Source organism: Phocoena sinus, chromosome 1 (genome assembly GCF_008692025.1).
Source record: "Phocoena sinus isolate mPhoSin1 chromosome 1, mPhoSin1.pri, whole genome shotgun sequence".
Classification (NCBI taxonomy): Eukaryota; Metazoa; Chordata; class Mammalia; order Artiodactyla; family Phocoenidae; genus Phocoena; species Phocoena sinus.
Window position 1 is genome coordinate 139657385 of NC_045763.1, and position 19379 is coordinate 139676763.

Sequence of the window (19379 nt, forward strand, 5' to 3'; positions counted from 1 at the left end):
GAAACCTTAGAAGCAGAGCTATATCTAGACATTAAAGGTCCCATAAAACTTTCTGAAATGTAGAAGTTTACCTCGGTGCTCTAGGTTAAATTTCTTATACGTGGCTGGAATTCCAAAGATGAAAAACTTGGCTATGAATTCATGTGGTCTGCACATTATCGTTAATGATAGTGGAATGTTTTGGGCAGGTCATACGTCTCTGTGGGTCCCTTTCCAGTCATCTTTGTTTATTATTCTTCATACTAAGTATATAATTCTGGATATGAATTCTCAGCACAGTTGTAATGAAATGAAGGTACTTTGGTTTTCAGAAGAACCATGGCTGGTCTCTGTTTTTAATATGCCACTCCTGGACTTAAACTGATTTGTGGTTGGGTAATCCTAGTCGTGAATGACCTATCTTCTCTTCTGCTTCTGGACAGATGTAAGGTGCTACCTCTATAATACTACGGCTGAGGCAACATCAGAATTAGCAAAAATCTGTGGTTTTCCTTTTAATTGTTGGAGACAAATGTTTTTATTTTACTCGGAGATTATCTTAAACCTGTTACTGTCTTATGATTTCCGAAACTTGGATCATTCCAAGCAGGTTATCTATGGAGTCTGCACATTTCAAACCAACAGGAAGGCAGAATCTCACCAAATCTTCTTGTTTCTTGGGATTCTTGGTGAGAACTCTTCTGGGTTACATTGCTAGAAACAAATGCTAGAAAGGCCCAGGCTCTGGTGGACATGTCTGTTTAGTGAAGCTCCAAGCACATTGAAGTCAGAGCTGGGGTAGAAGACCGTAGGGCTGGGAAGGCCTATTCACATAATTACCATTAACTGCTGAGCTGTCATTTAATCAACATGTATGGAGAGGGATCCAAATGTCTGTGTAGCACCCAAGTAGAAGAGGCCCCTCTGAGGCCCAGGAACAGGATGGATGAGGGCAGCTGTCCTTTGCCACAGATGGAGATAGAGAGAAAGCGAGACTCAGGTGAGAAGTTTGCACTAGAGGGAGAGAAAGAAGGACAGAGAGGAGAGGAGACAAGAGGAGAGTGGAAGGTTAATGGAGGGCAAGATTTGGAATTCATCCAAACATGGGTGATGACTGAGGTCACAGGACTGGATAGTATTTCCAATTACCTGAGTAGAGTGAAAAACAAGATGACTTTGTCAGAAAGAAGAGTCATTAAGAGAGAGTGAACACAGGCAGCAAAAGGAGGCCAGAGGAGGGACCCAGAGCGATGCAGTCACAAATCCTGTGAAGAGTCTCAAGAAGTTTCAAGGGATTGGTGTTGTGAGACCTTGCAGGGCAAAGGATTTAGGGCCAAGGAAGGAAAACACTTCCACATCCAAAACATGGTTGGATGTGGCACATAGGGGATTTCAGTTGACACCTCACCTGGAAGAGCTGGCACTACTAGTCAGTCTTTTTTTAGTTATCTATCCAGGAGTGGAATCTAGCTCTCATGAAGTCATGAAATCAGCAAACCTTCCAGCTCCTCATCCCAGATCTTTGTCCTCCCAATGAGGAGGTTTTCCTAAGTGCTTTTTTAGGATCCTACTTCTGTGATTCTCAGGAGCCTCTTAACTTTTCAGAAATCCTTCTTGATAATTTTAGGTATACCTGCAATAATGTCCATACATTAAATGTCTGTCAGTGATTGAGAAACTGAAAGGGAACCAGAATAACCTACTCCCTGGAAAGAGGTGGACATTGCATTCAAGTCAGAAAGAATTGATTTCTCACTCTAAGAAAATTCTCAAGAGTTTCCTCTTAGATAGCCTCATCCACCAGAAGGCAGGCAGCAGAAGCAAGAAGAACTACAGTCCTGCAGCCTATGGAACAAAAACTACTTTCTCAGAGAGATAGACAAAATGAAAAGGCAGAGAACTATGTACCAGATGAAGGAACAAGATAAAACCCCAGAAAAACAACTAAATGAAGTGGAGATAGGCAACCTTCCAGAAAAAGAATTCAGAATAGTGACAGTGAAGATGATCCAGGACCTTGGAAAAAGAATGGAGGCAAAGATTGAGAAGATGCAAGAAATGTTTAACAAAGACCTAGAAGAATTAAAGAGCAAACACCTAGAAGAATTAAAGAACAAACAAACAGAGATGAACAATACAATAACTGAAATGAAAAACACACTAGAAGGAATCAATAGCAGAATAACTGAGGCAGAAGAACGGATAAGTGACCTGGAAGACAGAATGATGGAATTCACTGCTGCGGAACAGGATAAAGAAAAAAGAATGAAAAGAAATGAAGATGGCCTAAGAGACCTCTGGGACAACATTAAACACACCAACAACATTCGCATTATAGGGGTCCCAGAAGGTGAAGAGAGAGAGAGGACCCGAGAAAATATTTGAAGAGATTATAGTTGAAAATTCCTTAACATGGGAAAGGAAATAGCCATCCAAGTCCAGGAAGCACAGAGAGTCTCAGGCAGGATAAACCCAAGGAGAATCATGCCAAGACACATAGTAATCAAATTGACAAAAATTAAACACAAAGAAAAACTATTAAAAGCAACAAGGGAAAAACAACAAATAACATACAAGGGAACTCCCATAAGGTTAACAGCTGATTTCTCAGCAGAAACTCTACAAGCCAGAAGGGAGTGGCATAATATATTTAAAGTGATGAAAGAGCAGAAACTACAACCAAGGTTACTCTACCAGGCAAGGATCTCATTCAGATTCGATGGAGAAATTAAAACCTTTACAGACAAGCAAAAGCTAAGAGAATTCAGCACCACCAAACCAGCTTTACAACAAATGCTAAAGGAACTTCTCTAGGCAGGAAACACAAGACAAGGAAAAGACCTACAATAACAAACCCAAAACAATTAAGAAAATGGCAACAGGAAAACACATATCGATAACTACCTTAAATATAAATGGATTAAATGCTCCAACGAAAAGACATAGACTGGCTGAATGGATACAAAAACAAGACCCATGTATATGCTGTCTATAAGAGACCCACTTCAGACCTAGGGACACATACAGACTGAAAGTGAGGGGATGGAAAAAGATATTCCATGCAAATGGAAATCAGAAGAAAGCTGGAGTAGCAATACTCATATCAGATAAGATAGACTTTAAAATAAAGAATATTACAAGAGACAAGGAAGGACACTGCATAATGATCAAGGGATCAATCCAAGAAGAAGATATAACAATTATAAATATATATGCACCCCACATAGGAGCACCTCAATACATAAGGCAAATGCTAACAGCTATAAAAGGGAAAAACAATAGTAACACAATAATAGCGGGGGACTTGAACACCTCACACCAATGGACAGATCATCCACACAGAAAATTAATAAGGAAAAACAAGATTTTAATGACACAATAGGTCAGATAGACTTAATTGATATTTATAGGACATTCCATCCAAAAACAGCATACTACACCTTCTTCTCAAGTGCACACAGAACATTCTCCAGGATAGATCACATCTTGGGTCACAAATCAAGATTCAGTAAATTTAAGAAAATTGAAATCATATCAAGCATCTTTTTCCAACCACAGCGCTATGAGATTAGAAATAAATTACAGAGAAAAAAATGTAAAAAACACAAACACCTGGAGGCTAAACAGTATATTACTAAATAATCAAGAGATCACTGAAGAAGTCAAAGAGGAAATTAGAAAATACCTAGAGACAAATGACAATGAATACACGATGATCCAAAACCTGTGGGATGCAGCAAAAGCAGTTCTAAGAGGGAAATTTATAGCAATACAATCCTACCTCAAGAAACAAGAAAAATCTCAAATAAACAATCTAACCTTACACCTGAAGGACCTAGAGAAAGAAGAACAAACAAAACACAAAGTTAGTAGAAGGAAAGAAATCATAAAGATCGGAGCAGAAATAACTGAAATAGAAATAACACAATGGCAAAGATCAATAAAACTAAAAGCTGGTTCTTTGAGAAGATAAACAAAATTGATAAACCATTAGCCGGACTCATCAAGAAAAAGAGGGAGAGGACTCAAATCAATAAAATTATAAATGAAAAAGGAGAAGTTACAATGGATACCACAGAAATACGAAGCATCCTAAGATACTACTGCAAGCAACTCTGTGTCAATAAAATGGACAACCTGGAAGAAATGGACAAATTCTTAGAAAGATATAACCTTCCAATACTGAGCCAGGAAGAAATAGAAAATATGAACAGACCAATCACAGGTAATGAAATCAAAACTGTGATTAAAAATCTCCCAACAGGGCTTCCCTGGTGGTGCAGTGGTTGAGAGTCCGCCCGCCAGTGCAGGGGACACAGGTCTGTGGCCCGGTCCAGGAAGATCCCACATGCCACGGAGTGGCTAGGCCTGTGAGCCATGGCCGCTGAGCCAGCGTGTCAGGAGCCTGTGCTCCATAACAGGAGAGGCCACAACAGTGAGAGGCCCGTGTACCGCAAAAAAAAAAAAAAGGAAGTATAAAAATCTCCCAACAAACAAAAGCCCAGGACCAGATGGCTTCACAGGTAAATTCTATCAAACATTTACAGAAGAGCTAACACCCATCCTTCTCAAGCTCTTCCAAAAATTTGCAGAGGAAGGAACACTCCCAAACTCATTCTATGAGGCCACCATCATCCTGATACCAAAACCAGACAAAGATCCTACGAAAAAAGAAAATTAGAGACCAATATCACTGACAAATACAGATGCAAAAGCCCTCAACAAAATACTAGCAAACAGAATCCAACAACACATTAAAAGGATCATATACTATGATCAAGTGGGATTTATCCCAGGGATGCAAGGATTCTTCACTATATGCAAATCAATCAATGTGATACACCATACTAACAAGCTGAAGAATAAAAACCATATGATCATCTCAATAGTTGCAGGAAAAGCTTTTGACAAAATTCCACACCCATTTATGATAAGAACTCTCCAGAAAAGTGGGCATAGAGGGTACGTACCTCAACATAATAAAGGCCATATACGACAAATCCACAGCAAACATCATTCTCAGTGGTGAAGAACTGAAAGCATTTCCTCTAAGATCAGGAACAAGACAAGGATGTCCACTCTCACCACTATTATTCAACATAGTTTTGGAAGTCCTAGCCATGGCAATCAGAGAAGAAAAAGAAATACAAATGGGAAAAGAAGGAGTAAAACTCTCACTGTTTGCAGATGACATGATATTATACGTAGAAAATCCTAAAGATGCCACCAGAAAACTACTAGAGCGAATCAATGAATTTGGTAAAGTTGCAGGATACAAAATTAATGCACGGAAATCTCTCATATTCCTATACACTAAGAACAAAAGATCAGAAAGAGAAATTAAGGGAACAATCCCATTCACCATTGCAACAAAAGGAATAAAATACCTAGGAATAAACCTACCTAAGGAGGTAAAAAGACCTGTGCTCAGAAAACTATAAGACACTGATGAAAAAATCAAAGATGACATAAACAGATGGAGAGATATACCATGTTCTTGGATTGGAAGAATCAGTATTGTGAAAATGACTATACTACCCAAAGCAATCTACAGATTCAGTGTAATCTCTATCAAATTACCAATGGCATTTTTTACAGAACTAGAACAAAAAAATCTCAAAATTTGTATGGAGACACAAAAGACCCCAAATGGCAAAGCAATCTTGAGGGGAAAAAAATGGAGCTGGAGGAATCAGACTCCCTGACTTCAGACTATACTACAAAGCTACAGTAATCAAGACAATATGGTACTGGCACAAAAACAGAAATATAGATCAATGGAACAGGATAGAAATCTCAGAGATAAACCCATGCACCTGTGGTCAACTAATCTGTGACAAAGGAGGCAAGGATATTCAATGGAGAAAAGACAATCTCTTCAATAAGTGGTGCTGGGAAAACTGGGTAGCTACATGTAAAAGAATGAAATTAGAACACTCCCTAACACCATACACAAAAATAAACTCAAAATGGATTAGAGACCTAAATGTAAGACCAGACACTATAAAACTCTTAGAGGAAAACATAGGCAGGACACTCTTTGATGTAAATCAACAGCAAGGTCTTTTCTGACCCACCTCCTAGAGTAATGGAAATAAAAACAAAACTAAACAAATGGGACCTAATGAAACTTAAAAGCTTTTGCACAGCAAAGGAAACTGTAAACAAGACAAACAGACAACCCTCAGAATTTGCAAATGAATAAATGGACAAAGGATTAATCTCCAAAATATATAAACAGCTCATGCAGCTCAATATTAAAGAAACAAACAACCCAATCAAAAAGTGGGCAGAAGACCTAAATAGACATTTCTCCAAAGAAGACATACAGATGGCCAAGAGGCACATGAAAAGCTGCTCAACATCACTAATTATTAGAGAAATGCAAATCAGAACTACAATGAGGTATCACCTCACACTGGTTAGAATGGGCATCATCAGAAAATCTGCAAAGAACAAATGCTGGAGAGGGTGTGGAGAAAAGGGAACCCTCTTGCACTGTTGGTGGGAATGTAAATTGATACAGCCACTATGGAGAACAGTATGGAGGTTCCTTAAAAAACTAAAAGTAGCATTACTGTATGACCCAGCAATCCCACTACTGGGCATATACCCAGAGAAGACCATAATTCAAAAGGACCCATGCACCCCAGTGTTCATCACAGCACTATTTACAATAGCCAGGACATGGAACCAACCTACAAATCAACAGATGAATGGATAAAGAAGATGTGGCACGTATATGCAATGGAATATTACTCAGCCATAAAAAGAAACAAAATTGAGTTATTTGTAGTGAGGTGGATGGACCTAGAGTCTGTCATACAGAGTGAAGTAAGTCAGAAAGAGAAAAACAAATATTGTATATTAATGCATACATGTGGAGTCTAGAAAAATGGTATCGATGATCTTATTTACAAAGCAGAAATAGAGACACAGACTTAGAGAACAAATGTATGGACACCAAGGGGGGAAAGCTGGTGGTGGGGGTGTGGTGGTGGTGTGATGAATTGGGAGATTGGGATTGACATGTATACACTAATATGTATAAAATAGGTAACTAATAAGAACCTGCTGTATAAAAAAATAAAATTCAAAAAAAAAAATTATCAATAGTTTGGGAGGACTCAACCAGCCAGCACAGGAAGTGGCACATTTCAGGACACTTTCATTCATCCCCAGGAAAAACTGTAAGCAGGGAATCATTAAACGATACCTCTTCTTATTATCATTTGTAATAGGGAGACTGAAAATAGGTAATGAGTCACTATGGGTTCTGTCCCCAGTGATGTACCTGGACCTGGGTAAAGGCTGGTGAATGATAAAAGATACTGATGTCACACTGTCATTGGAAAGGCTAAGTCACTGGAAAAGATTCCCTCGTAGTCGTACAGTAGTGAAAAGTCACATGCTGTGGTCATATAATAAACCCAGGGAGAACTGACTAACGGAAAAACAATGCAATTATGCACTACTGAATTGTGAAATTTGCCTCCCATTCATGCAGTTCCTGGAAAATGAGAACTTAACAAGACCCCCCAAACCACAAAACCAAAAACACTTTATGTTCAGTCAGCAAAACTGGAGATTAGTCATTATGTAGAAGAGTTTGTTGTCGCAACAGATGGGAGGAGAGAAAGGGTAGCCATCTGTTCTCAGGCGCCAGGAGGAAAGATTGATTTGTAGGAGTTCCAAACCTGAGAGGCAAGTTGGGAGGATGGACTGGGTGAGAAAAAGGGGAGAAAAATGTATGAAGGTCTGGCTTTCATAGATCAGTGCTGGACTTCCTCAGAAAACTTCCGGTATAAAAAGTTTCATTTAGCTAAGAAATACCACAGAAATAGTCCCTTTTCTTTCACAGAATGCTGGCACAGGCCTTTCAGGCCAAGATCAAGAAATCATAAAATTTATAGAGGAAGAGGTCTTCATTTCCAGGATGTGTGATTACTTCAAGTGAAATTTGGGATGTGTAAAAATTGTCTCCAGTTCCAGGAATTGCCTACCTTGTATTAATGATTGATTTTATAACCAAATCAGGGGCTCTTCTTACAAAAGAGGGGGGGAAACGGGATAAGCCATGGCCACCAGGCACCCTCAAGAATAGATGGCTCAACCACTAGCCAGCCAAGTGTTTGCATAATAGTCCAGAGCCTGCTGGAGGCCTCTTCACTTTGCATGGCGTCCAGATAGCTGTGCAGAAGTTCCGCCCCAGAAACTAGGTGCCCCTTCACTTGCCCCTGTATCACTTTCCTCTGTGTGTGCTTCTGTTTCTTAGGAAGGAACCTCAAAATTTGCAAACCTGGACAGCAGCGTGAAGGAAAACCAGAAGCGCACTCAGAGGCGGCTTCAGCTCCAGAAGGACATGGTATGTAAGGCCCTGGGTCTCCCTGAGGGCCCACCACAGAGCGGCCCTATGTCAGGGGCTGGGCTCCTGCATGGCCCTGGACCCTTTAGTCTGCAGGGTGCCCCTGCCCTCAAAGAAGTTCCCCATTCTTTACCTCATCTGTTCTCAGCAGCCCTGGGAGGTCTGAAGCTATTTTCACTCCCGCTGGACCCAGCAGGAAATAAACACTGAAAGTCACAAATCACATTGTTTTCTGGAACATTTTTATTTTCTGGAAGTGAGGGAAAATCTGCGGCAGGTAGATTTCTGTCCCTTTTGCTGTCTTCTTTATCCACTCCTGCACTTAGGAGCTACCGTGACCTTGGCCTTGAGACCCCTGGGCTTCAGTTCCCTGACGGGAATGCCTACTGTAGCCTGCTTGGAACACACGGTGGCCCAGTACCTGGGTGCCGGGGAGAGAGAGTGTCAGCTCCCAGGAGGACTTGGTCCTTGTACTCGGAGATCTTTTCATTTGTTCCAAATCCTCTAGTCATTTTCTGGCTCTCGTCACTAACCCCAAGTACTAGCCAAATCTTTCTAGTTTTTCAGTACTCAAAGGAACGTGATACCTCCCTCTTCAAGACTGAAAGGTAGTCCTTGACATCATTGGCTTTATTTTTAACACTCTCCTAACTTTTAGCATAGAAGGGGAAAACCAGAGAGAGGAGAACGGAGACTGACAAACTCAAAATACTCTCATCCCTGCTTTGAGAAGATTTTCTCCTTCTTTGGAAAGCTGGGCATAAATCAGAAATGTTGGTTTTGAGTGATGGGAGTCTTCTGTAACATAAAGCCTGTAAAGCATTCACAGCGCTTCAGGCTTTTTTGGTGGTTCAAAGACAAGTTAAAAATAGCTGTTAAAAAAAGAGAGATTATTTCAGTTCAGGATGAGACCTTGTACACATGATAGGGAAGGACATACTGCAGCTGACATAGAGCTCCTGAAGGACAAAGCCCTGCCTGGAGTGAACCTCAAGAAGCAGCTCTGGCTGAGGAAGCAGCCAGCTGCACACACATCAGGCAGCCTTGTCCTACCCTGGTGGAGACTTTGTCTTCTGGCCAGAATTTCCATAAGTGCCTTAATGGACTGTAGGATAAGGTGTCCATGGAAGCCCCTTTTTATTTTCTCTTCAGAATGGTTAGTGCCTCTGTGGCCTTATGGAGAATAGGGATGATTTCAAAGGAAATTTGGTGAAATTAATATAGTATGTATATACCTGCAGTGGAAGTGCTTCTACCTTTATTTCTGAAGGAAATTTCTTTTTTCTTTTTTTTTTTTTTTTTTTTTTGTGGTACGCGGGCCTCTCAATGTTGTGGCCTCTCCCGTTGCGAAGCACAGGCTCCGGACGCCCATGGCACACGGGCCTAGCCGCTCCGCAGCATGTGGGATCTTCCCGGAACGGGGCACGAACCCGTGTCCCCTGCATCAGCAGGCGGACTCTCAACCACTGCGTCACCAGGGAAGCCCGGGGAAATTTCTTTTTAAATCAACTTTTAATTTTAGAATTTAGAGAAGAGTTCCAGATAATACATAGAGTTTCTGTGAATCCTCCCCCATCCCCCTTCCACCTCCCCACCTCCCCACCTCCCCACCTCCCCACCTCCCCACCTCCCCACCTCCCCACCTCCCCACCCATTGACATTTTCTGTAACCGTGGCATATCTGTCAATACTAAGAAACCGACACGGGCATACTGCTGTTAACTGAAACTCAGACTTGACTTGGATTTCACCAGTTTTCCATGAGCATCCTCATTCTGTTCCAGGATCCAACCCAGGGCACCCCACTGCATTTAGTTGCCACCCTAGTACCCTCTGCTGTGTGACAGTTTCTGAGTCTTTCCTTGTTTGGCATTACCTGACAGTCTTCAGGAAGACTGTTCTAGTATCCTTAGAATGTCCCATAACCAGGGGGTGTCTGTTGTTTTTCTAGTGATTAGACTGAGGTCACGGGTTTGGGGAAGAATATCACAGATGTGAAGTGTCTTCCCATCGTGTCAAGGAGTGAATGACATCAGCATGACATCTGATGTCACTGGTGATATTAGCCGTCATCACTTGGTTAAGGTAGAGTTTGGCAGGTTTTCTACTTTAAAGGGACTATTTTTCCCTTTCCCTCCTGTATTCTTCAGAACCGAGTCACCAAGCCACTTTACTAGTGACACCCCGTCCTCCTGCGGTCACACTTCTCCAGTGGGCAGCAGCCCAATCCTCTACCAGTGGTGAGACCGTCCCTCCCAGGGCCATTCTGAACCACCGGGAGTGTCCGCATGCTGTGGAAGAGAACAGAGGTCCCTCTGACCTGAGCCTAAGCAATGTGTAAACCCCACTGTGAACACACGTGAACCATCTCCTGGCTTTGAGGCTTGGTTTTCATGACTTTGAAAGTTACCTTGGTGACAGAGTTCCTGACCTATTTGTGTAGGGATTTTTAAAAATCTCATTCATGTAGGTTAGCACTAGTGGCCTTAGATTAGGCCTTGAATGGTCCTTAATTATTCTCCAAATGCTGTCGAGGATCACCTAGCCATTCGAAGACTGCTGCTTCCATCTGCAAATGGGCACGTTGCTGACTGTAGCGGGCCACAGGTCCATCTGGTCCGGTGTGGAGGTTATTGAAACCCTGAACTTTCAATAACAGCGAAGATGGTTTTACTGTGCTTGTTCTTCAGGGTGTGATGCAGGGAACTGTGCCCTACCTGGGCACCTTCCTGACTGACCTGACCATGCTTGACACTGCCCTTCAGGACTACATTGAGGTGAGTTCCAGGCTGATGGTGCAGGTGGATCGGCAGCCTTCTCCTTGGTTACCCAAGAGAGAAATACACCTTTGTTTGTACCTATTGAGGGCTTTTTATGGACGTGGCATTGTGCTAGATGCTCTGAGGAATATGAAGATGAGTGACACCAGCAGTGGCTCACAATCCAGTGGAAGGGATATATCAAAGCAGGCAGTGATGGACAGAAATAGTAAGAATTCAAACGGAAATGCAAAGAGAGAAGAGGACAGGCCACGATCAATTCCTTGTGAGGGGAGGTCATGGCAGATCCTTAGGAAGGAGTGGGTTTGAGCAAAGACCGAGGTGCTGGGTGGGACTTTGGCAGGTGGAGCTGGGGGGATAGTGTACCCTCACATTCTACCTGCTGGGGTAGGGAGTCAGTCCAGCTCGTGGATTTTGAAGTATCGCTTTATTGTTTCAGATTATTACCTTCTCTCTCTCTCTCAGAATGGGGAGAGAAGTGAAACAAGCTACTTGTTAGTAACAGTAATACAGTAGTAGAATATTACATGGAGAAGAGATTGGATATTTGGAATGAAATTTAAGGATTTTCTGTATATTTAAGTTTATCTCACCTTCCTGGTTATCACATGCAGTCAGTCAGTCTGCTTTTACTCTATCATAATTAGAAGGAGTAGCAGTTATCTTGCAAATTCCCACCTCCAAGGTCGTCGTAAATGTTGTGGACATGCTCCCTCAGAGAGAGATGCTCCGCGTCTCTTCACATCCTCTGCCTCAGCTTATCTCAGGAAACACTCATCAGTGTTGGGGAATTTAGGGGGAGTGACCGATGATTTAGAAGTTAAATTCAGCCTACTGAGAATAGGAGCTGGGACGATGGAGAATTGAAACTTAACTTCGGTGTTCGGTGATGATGTTGTGTAGAAGTTTGATAAACTTCTTTTGATAAAACATTGACAATGTGGTTTCCAGTATGAGTCAATGACCATCTGTTTTTGTTGCTTTTGGTAAAGAAAAAAAAGTGTAACAGAATATTCACTCAAGCTTTTGTCTTTACTGTCTCTGCAAATGTATTTGGATTCTGTGTTGTAAATCCTTTATCATTACTGTTTTAGTTGGTTTCAGACATCTTAAGAGAAGGCCGTCTGCCAATCCTGTCCTATTATAATTAAAAGAATGTTTTCCTTTTAAGTGAATGATGTTTCTTTTCCTCCATTGTAGCCATAATTACAGTATCATGAATAATTGTGACTTTATTATCTCTTTGAGCTATTTTAACAAAAACCTAGAACAAATAAGGCTGAGTTTCAAAGTAGCTTGGTTTGTCATTCATTTAAAACAATTTCTTTCAGGGTGGGCTGATAAACTTTGAGAAGAGAAGAAGGGTAAGTAGGGGTCTTGGCTGTGGTTTTCCATTTTACTTCATCTGGGCACGAAAAAAATTAGAGGAGTGGAGACTTAAATTTTTTGCAGAGGCAGAAAAAAATTTGCATTTATTGAAAATTTATCAGATGTCATTGTCCTTGGCATGTTGTTATGTGGTATTGCCCAAGAGCCCTGTGGGGTAGGTTTTATCATCCTCAATTCAAGGGTGAGGAAACCAGGACGCAGAGAAATGAAGTAACTTGACCAGAGTCACTGGGTAGCACAGCCAGGGTTCAAATGCTGTCCTGTCTCTCCTGAGCCTGCAGTTCTTCCTTTACCCCCTCATCATCTCCTTCTTTACAATCAGCTTCAGCAATAACAGGTCCATTCTATTAAGGAGAAAGGGTTTCATAAGAGTATATGTTACGGAAGGGTTAATAAAGATGGTTAACTCCTGTAGGCCTATTGAAGAGAGGAAAGGAAACGGTCTTCATTGTTAACATGTGGATAATTATTCTTTTCCTTTCCTGTCAGCATAGGAAGGGGTGTGCAACATCAATTTGAAATTTTTCTGTGGAGAGTAGAAGAGTTCCACACTGCATGAAAAAAGATAAAACAGAGCTTTGCAAATTCGCTATGGGTTTAGTGTTTTTTTAAATCGTATATTTAAACAATTCCAAGGAATATGAGTGAGCAAAATAATAACTTCACCCCGTAGTAACTCTCATTGTTCTTTACTTATTCTTTCATTCTTTCATCCCACAAACGTAGACTGCAGACCTAACAGGGGTCGGGCAGTGTGGTAGGTTTAGGGATTGCAGCAGAAAAAGCCCAGCGCTCCCTGCCCTCATAAAGTTCACAGTCAAGGAGGAAAGTAGACAAACAGGCAGTTACAATGCAGCCTGATAAGGGCTTGTGAGCAGAAGTAGTCGGTATTATAGGAGCACATGGGAGGGGCATCTAGCCCCAACTTGTGGGGTCAGAGAAACTTCCAGGAGGAAATGACATTGCAGCTAAAACCAAAGTTTTAGGAGCTGACCAGGCTGAACTCATCAGTAACAAGATATACTACCCTAGACGAATGTAAGCCTTCTGTCCCTGGTAGCGTTTGATGATAAATGTTCCTTGGATACTGAGACCAAGGGTGGAGGTGACTGGATGGGAAGTTGACACCTACGGAATCTGCCAGTTGTTGGGCTGCTTCTGTCCTGTAACATTAAAACAAATTCAGTTATTGCCTCCACAGTTACCCGTCTCTGTCCTTTCCCTTCAGAATAACCCTGGATGGTAATCTCTTTCTTTTTAAGACTAGCGTGTTAAACTTTGGGAAAGTTTGAGTGTAAAACCTAAAGCTAAAGCTTATATCCATTGCTGACTTTAAAAACATCTTTATTGAAACATCTAAAGAAGTATAAATAATTTTGGACATAATTATACACTTGCTTCTCTTGTGAGCTTTAAAAGACTGAGTTAAATGATTTACTGGAGTAGTAAAACCCCAAGGATTCAGGAAATCTAAACATTCAAGTTTATGAGGCCCTAGACTGTTTAGATATTCAGCCCTACCAAAACTTATTTATTGAGGGGTAAGGGTTGAAGAAGATGGGGGTGGGAAACTTGTGCGCTTCCTGACTTAAGAGTAATTATTTTCCTTATCTTTTAGGAAGTAGAATTTTTAAATACATTTTAGAAGGACTCAGGCTTAAAAAGTAACTTTTCTGCCTCAAGAATGGAGATGGAAAAGAGAAAAAGGAAGTCACTATGACATTAGGTAGTACCTAGTATGGGTCGCTTTGGTAGCTTGTTTTATTCACATAAATTGCTTTTTTCAAGGAGAAAGAAGGATTGACCACTAAAGCATGCAGAGACACCAGTGAGTCAGAGTTACAAGCAGTACTTTAGAATCCTCCTAGATGCATCTGTCCATCATTTATCCTACTGTGGTGTGTTTTCATGCTGAAAAGATGTCTATTTGGTTGGCCTTTTAATTCACTCTTTCTCTTTGGTGCTCTGTCTGCTCTAGGAATTTGAAGTGATTGCCCAAATCAAGCTCTTACAGTCTGCCTGCAACAGCTATTGTATGACCCCAGACCCAAAGTTCATCCAGTGGTTCCAGAGGCAGCAGCTCCTAACAGAGGAGGAGAGGTAGGAGGACACATTGCCCATCAGGGCGGAGCTGTGGTGTTGGCCAGAGAGATACTGCATCTGGTTCCTCATTTGGCCGTTTACTCAACAACTGTTTAGTGAGCAGCTCCAAGGTTCCAGATCCTCGGTTTTCAAAGGTTAATGGTATAGCAGGAAGAATTGAACTGATGGCATCAGAAAATGTGCTTTCAGATTCTTGCTCTACCATTTATTTATCTTTGTCACCTTGAACAAGTCACTTCTTCCTGATCTTCAGGATGCTTACTCTAAAATGTTTCTTTAAGATGATTAAATGTAATCATATTTGAGACAGCATCGTTACCACGTTTGTCACTGTTAGTAATTGGTACTAGCTTTGAGGGAGCTTTCAAGTGGGGAGGAAAGACAGACTCATGAAGAATTGAAATAACAATGGATAGTCACAGTGCTGCAGGACCCATAGGCAGGAACAGTTCACCTGGCCAAGGAAGGGGGGGAAAAAGGGAAGATAACATGAAGGCATTAACATTTGGGCTGGGCTGTGAAAGAAAGAAAAGATTTCACCAGGAGAACTGGAGAAGAACATTCCAGACAGAGAGGAGAACGTGAGCAAAGGCCTGGTGGCCTGACCAGCTTGGCATTTGGAAGAACAATTGGACTCTGGTTGGTTCACAAGGGACGGGTGTCAAAATAGAGGTTGACGAGCTTGGAAAGGTACATTAACTCCAGTGCCTTGAATGCTGGCCCAGCAGGGAGGGGTGTGTAGCCTTTACCCTGTAGTTCAGAGGATTAGAGTTCACAGGCCATATCCAGCCTACCTCCTGTTTTTACATTTTTAAGTGGTTGAAAAAGAAACAAAAGAAGAGGAATGTTGTGACGTGAGGCAGTTATTTGAAATTAAAATTTTAATACCCATTAATAAAGTTGTACTGGAGCACAACCCATTCATTTCCCTCTTATTTATGGCTGCTTTCGTGCTTTAAAGACAGAATCGAGTAGTTGCAACAGCGACTCGCCCAGTACAGAAAATATTTGCTGACTTTTGCTGTAGACTAGGGGATTTCCTTGAAAGTTTATCAGCAGGGAGGGTGAAGTTGACAGCAAAATAAGTATTTTGCCAATGAGGAAACTGAGGTTTAGAGAAGTGTTATAACTGGTCAGTGATAGAGTTTGGAATCAAACTCAGGTCTGCCTGACTCTAAGCCTAAGCTCTGAAGGTGGTTATATAATGTTGGACAGGTCATGTAAACCCTGGAAGCCTATTTCCTCATTTGAAAGCCAGATGATTTCTGAGGTCCTTTTAAATCTCAGAATGGGTTGGTCCTGTTACATTAAAACCTTTGATTCAAGAAAAAAAAAAAAAAAAAAAACCTTTAATTCAGAGTACTCATCGGTTAATGAGACTTTTTCTTTGCTATGTAGAAAACAAAACAGTTGCTGCCTCTCTTTACATTTTCTGGTCTGATGATCAGTGTGTATGAACTGTCTGTGGATATCCTTCTCACACATGGAACATACACACCATGGCTGGTGGTTTGGATCAGAGAGTTCAGACTCAGAATATCAGCTGTGGAATTGACTTTTTAATGATTAAAGAATCTTGTTAAACATATCCCATTTTTTTTTCTTGCTGTTTATAAAACCCCTACGGCTTAAGTTAATATTTGAATAATTCCCATCTCAATGAATACTTCTGCTTGACCAACTACCTGGATACATCTTTAGGTTTTAAAAAAGTACACATAATAAACAACTTCCCAAGCTAATATTCACCACTTAGCCTTCCTCACCTACCGAGAATCAAGTACATCTCCTAGCTAGAGCTACAAGCTTTCATAAAAGGCATTTCAAGGCAGATATAAATTCTTCTTGTGCCTGTGGAAGTTATATCTGCCTGGCATATAGACGTCTGAATCTGGAGCATTTTTAATTTAGGAGGTTTTGTCAATTAGAAATCATATTTATATATTTTTATCAATAATATAACTGTCTGTGTCTGTTTACTGAAGATTAGATCATTTACAAATGTCTCTTCTTTCACTTCCCTTAGATAAACAGTAAGTTGAGCACGTGCATGGGCACGCAAGCACACACACACACACACACACACACACAGCAATGGGAGGGAGGTGGGAGAGAAGAAATGATTCTTCCCCTGGCCCAGCAGTGGGTTGAGAACAATCAGGAAAACAGAAGGGAGTCAGCTTTTGATGCTGCCAGAGCAGGCAAATTCGTGTGTTTGACGCCTGCAAACCTAAACAGCCTCACTCTGTACACCAGTAGGGCTTTGAGGAGGGATGTGCCAATTTGTACAATCTGGTCATTAAGTCAGAACCCTCTGACACTCGCCATAGAACAACATGGTACGTATCTTTACTTTGAAAACTCAGAACCTACCTCTAAAAGGAAGCCAGTAAATCATGTGGATTTAAATCTGCTCACCTCTCTAGCTCTGCCCTCACGAGCTCCCCTCTCTCCCCCAGCTACGCCCTCTCCTGTGAGATCGAAGCGGCGGCCGACGCCAGTGCCACCTCTCCCAAGCCTCGGAAGAGCATGGTGAAGAGGCTCAGCCTGTGAGTGCCACCCTGGGGTCCCGGGGCCCCAAGGGGGTCCCGTCTGAGTCGGGAGGGGAAGGGTATTCAACAAAGTTCCCCTGAGCCAGTTCACTCACTAAATAGTTTATCTTTCTGTCATGAATTCAATAGGTTTTCTAAATCCACTCATTCTTCCCCAGTGTTCCCTCTGGTCTGAACCACCATCATCTCCTGCCTGGAGCAACATCTCCAGCAACATCAGTACTGGCTTCCGGCCCCACCCTTGCTCCAGCAATCTGTTCTCCACCCAGTAGTCTGGTCGTGTGTTAAAATGTACACCAGATTACATCGCTTCCTTACTTTACAACTTCTGATGGTCTTATTTTAAGGTAGCCCTGAACTCCTTATCCTGTTTCACTAGGTGCAGCGTGATTTTCCCCTACTCTTCTTACCACCTTCCTCTTGTCCGACACGCCCCCTTGTTCACCAGGATCCAGGCTTACCTGTCTCCCAGCCATCCTTCAACCACACCAGGCTCGTTCTGCGCTAGATGCACCAGGTGTTTGCACTAGATGTCCCTGTGGCCTGGCGTGTGCTCTCTCTGGGGCTCGCTCCTTTCAAATGTCAGCAAAACCATTACCTCCTGAGAGAACATCCTGTCTAATGTTGCCGTCTGCCCAGTCAGTCCCAATCATACCGGCTGTCACCTTCATTGGAATGTAAGCCACCTGAGAGCAGGAACCTTGTGAATCATACCCATGGCTGTTTGCCCAGCTCAGTGCAAGGCGTAGCTAACTTCGTAACACCTTGTCTCCCTTTGAGTACGATCCAGTCTTTACAGTGGCCCTCAAGACCCTTCAAGACCTGCAGTACCAACTGAACCCCATCTGCCCGTCCCATCCCCGTCTGTCGTCTCACCTTTCCCTCTCACTCTACTCCGTGAACCCCGGCCCCCCAGGCCACCCTGAGCACACAAGTCACACTCATTTTTATTTGCTGTTTCTTCTGCTTAGAGCACTGTTCCCCAGATAGCCAAATGGCTCACTCCCTCACTTCCCCCAGATCTTTGTCACCTTCTCATGAGCCTTCCCTGACCACTTTATTTAATAGTACAGCCTGTCCACGTTGCCTACCCGTGACACACTGTCTCACCCTCAGCTGCTTTGGATTTCTCCATTGCGTTTCCCTCTGGCTGACGTGCTCTATGTTGTATGTGTCTGTTTATTATCTAGAATGCAAACCCTATGAAGACGGGCATTTATGTCTGTTTTTTATTCATTGCTAACCCCGGAACCTGGACTGGTGCCCGGCACATAGATGATTAATAGATATTTATTGAGTGAATACATTGAGCCGTGTGCCAACACTGTTCTGAGAAAACAATACATGTATTTCTCGTCCAATCCGCAAAATAACCTAGTAGGTCCTGCTATTATACCAACTTTATAAACCAGGAAAGGAAGGCACAGACAAGGTAAGTAGTATGCTAGTTATTGTAGGATCTGGGCTCAAATGCAAGATTTAGCTCTAGAGCCTAGGTCATAACTCTTTTACCATCTTCCTAGTGGAGAAATACTTTCTGAAGGAAGAGGGGAAGGAAAGATGGAATGGGAAGTAAGACGTGGAGGAGGGGAGAAGATGAGGGAGGGAAGTAAGAAAAGTAGGAGGAGAGAAAGGCTCAGGAGGAAGGAAGGAAAGGAAGACTGATGTCAGTCTAATTAGACCCTGTGCCTGGAGCGGCCACTGCATGCTCATTTTTATATAACTGCTTCCCTTGACTCCGAGTATCTGTATTTACTGTGCTGGGTGCTCTAGCAGCTCGGGGTCCTCTCCCAGCACCCACTCTGGCAGCGTGCAGCCTTTGTGAGGATATTCATGTGAAATCCAGGGGACGCAGTACTGTCAGGGTGCAGAGTCCTGCACAAAGTGTGGTGGACACTCCACACATCTCTCCCGTTAGTGAAATCTTGCCCATATGCTTGAGTTTAACCCTTGGTATCTGCAGTTGAGTTTGAACAGTTATTAGGAATAGCACAGGTCACATGTCCCCCATCTTATTCCTTGTACGTATAAAGGTGTTTGTATAGCATTCATTTTCAAAAGATTTTATGATCTTAGCATTTTTTACAAGTGTTGAAAATGTATTTTTTCCTCTCCCCACATTTAATCACCCGTCATCCAAAGAGATCGGAGAGAATTTTGGAGCCTTAGGGGGAGAGGTGCCTCATTTGAAGGTCAGAGACGCTTAATGTT

The 19379-nt window shown here is 42.2% G+C and overlaps 1 protein-coding gene across 3 annotated transcripts in view; it reads left to right on the forward strand.

Annotated features, from left to right (window-relative positions):
* Positions 1-19379, forward strand: part of RGL1 (ral guanine nucleotide dissociation stimulator like 1) — a 280952-nt gene that overhangs the window by 245258 nt on the left and 16315 nt on the right. For all 3 annotated transcript variants that reach the window (XM_032645598.1, XM_032645617.1, XM_032645607.1), the window contains 5 exons: positions 8255-8344; positions 11035-11121; positions 12456-12488; positions 14492-14613; positions 17076-17165. In XM_032645598.1, coding sequence (XP_032501489.1) covers positions 8255-8344; positions 11035-11121; positions 12456-12488; positions 14492-14613; positions 17076-17165 — 422 coding nt within the window. The remainder of the gene's footprint in view (positions 1-8254; positions 8345-11034; positions 11122-12455; positions 12489-14491; positions 14614-17075; positions 17166-19379) is intronic.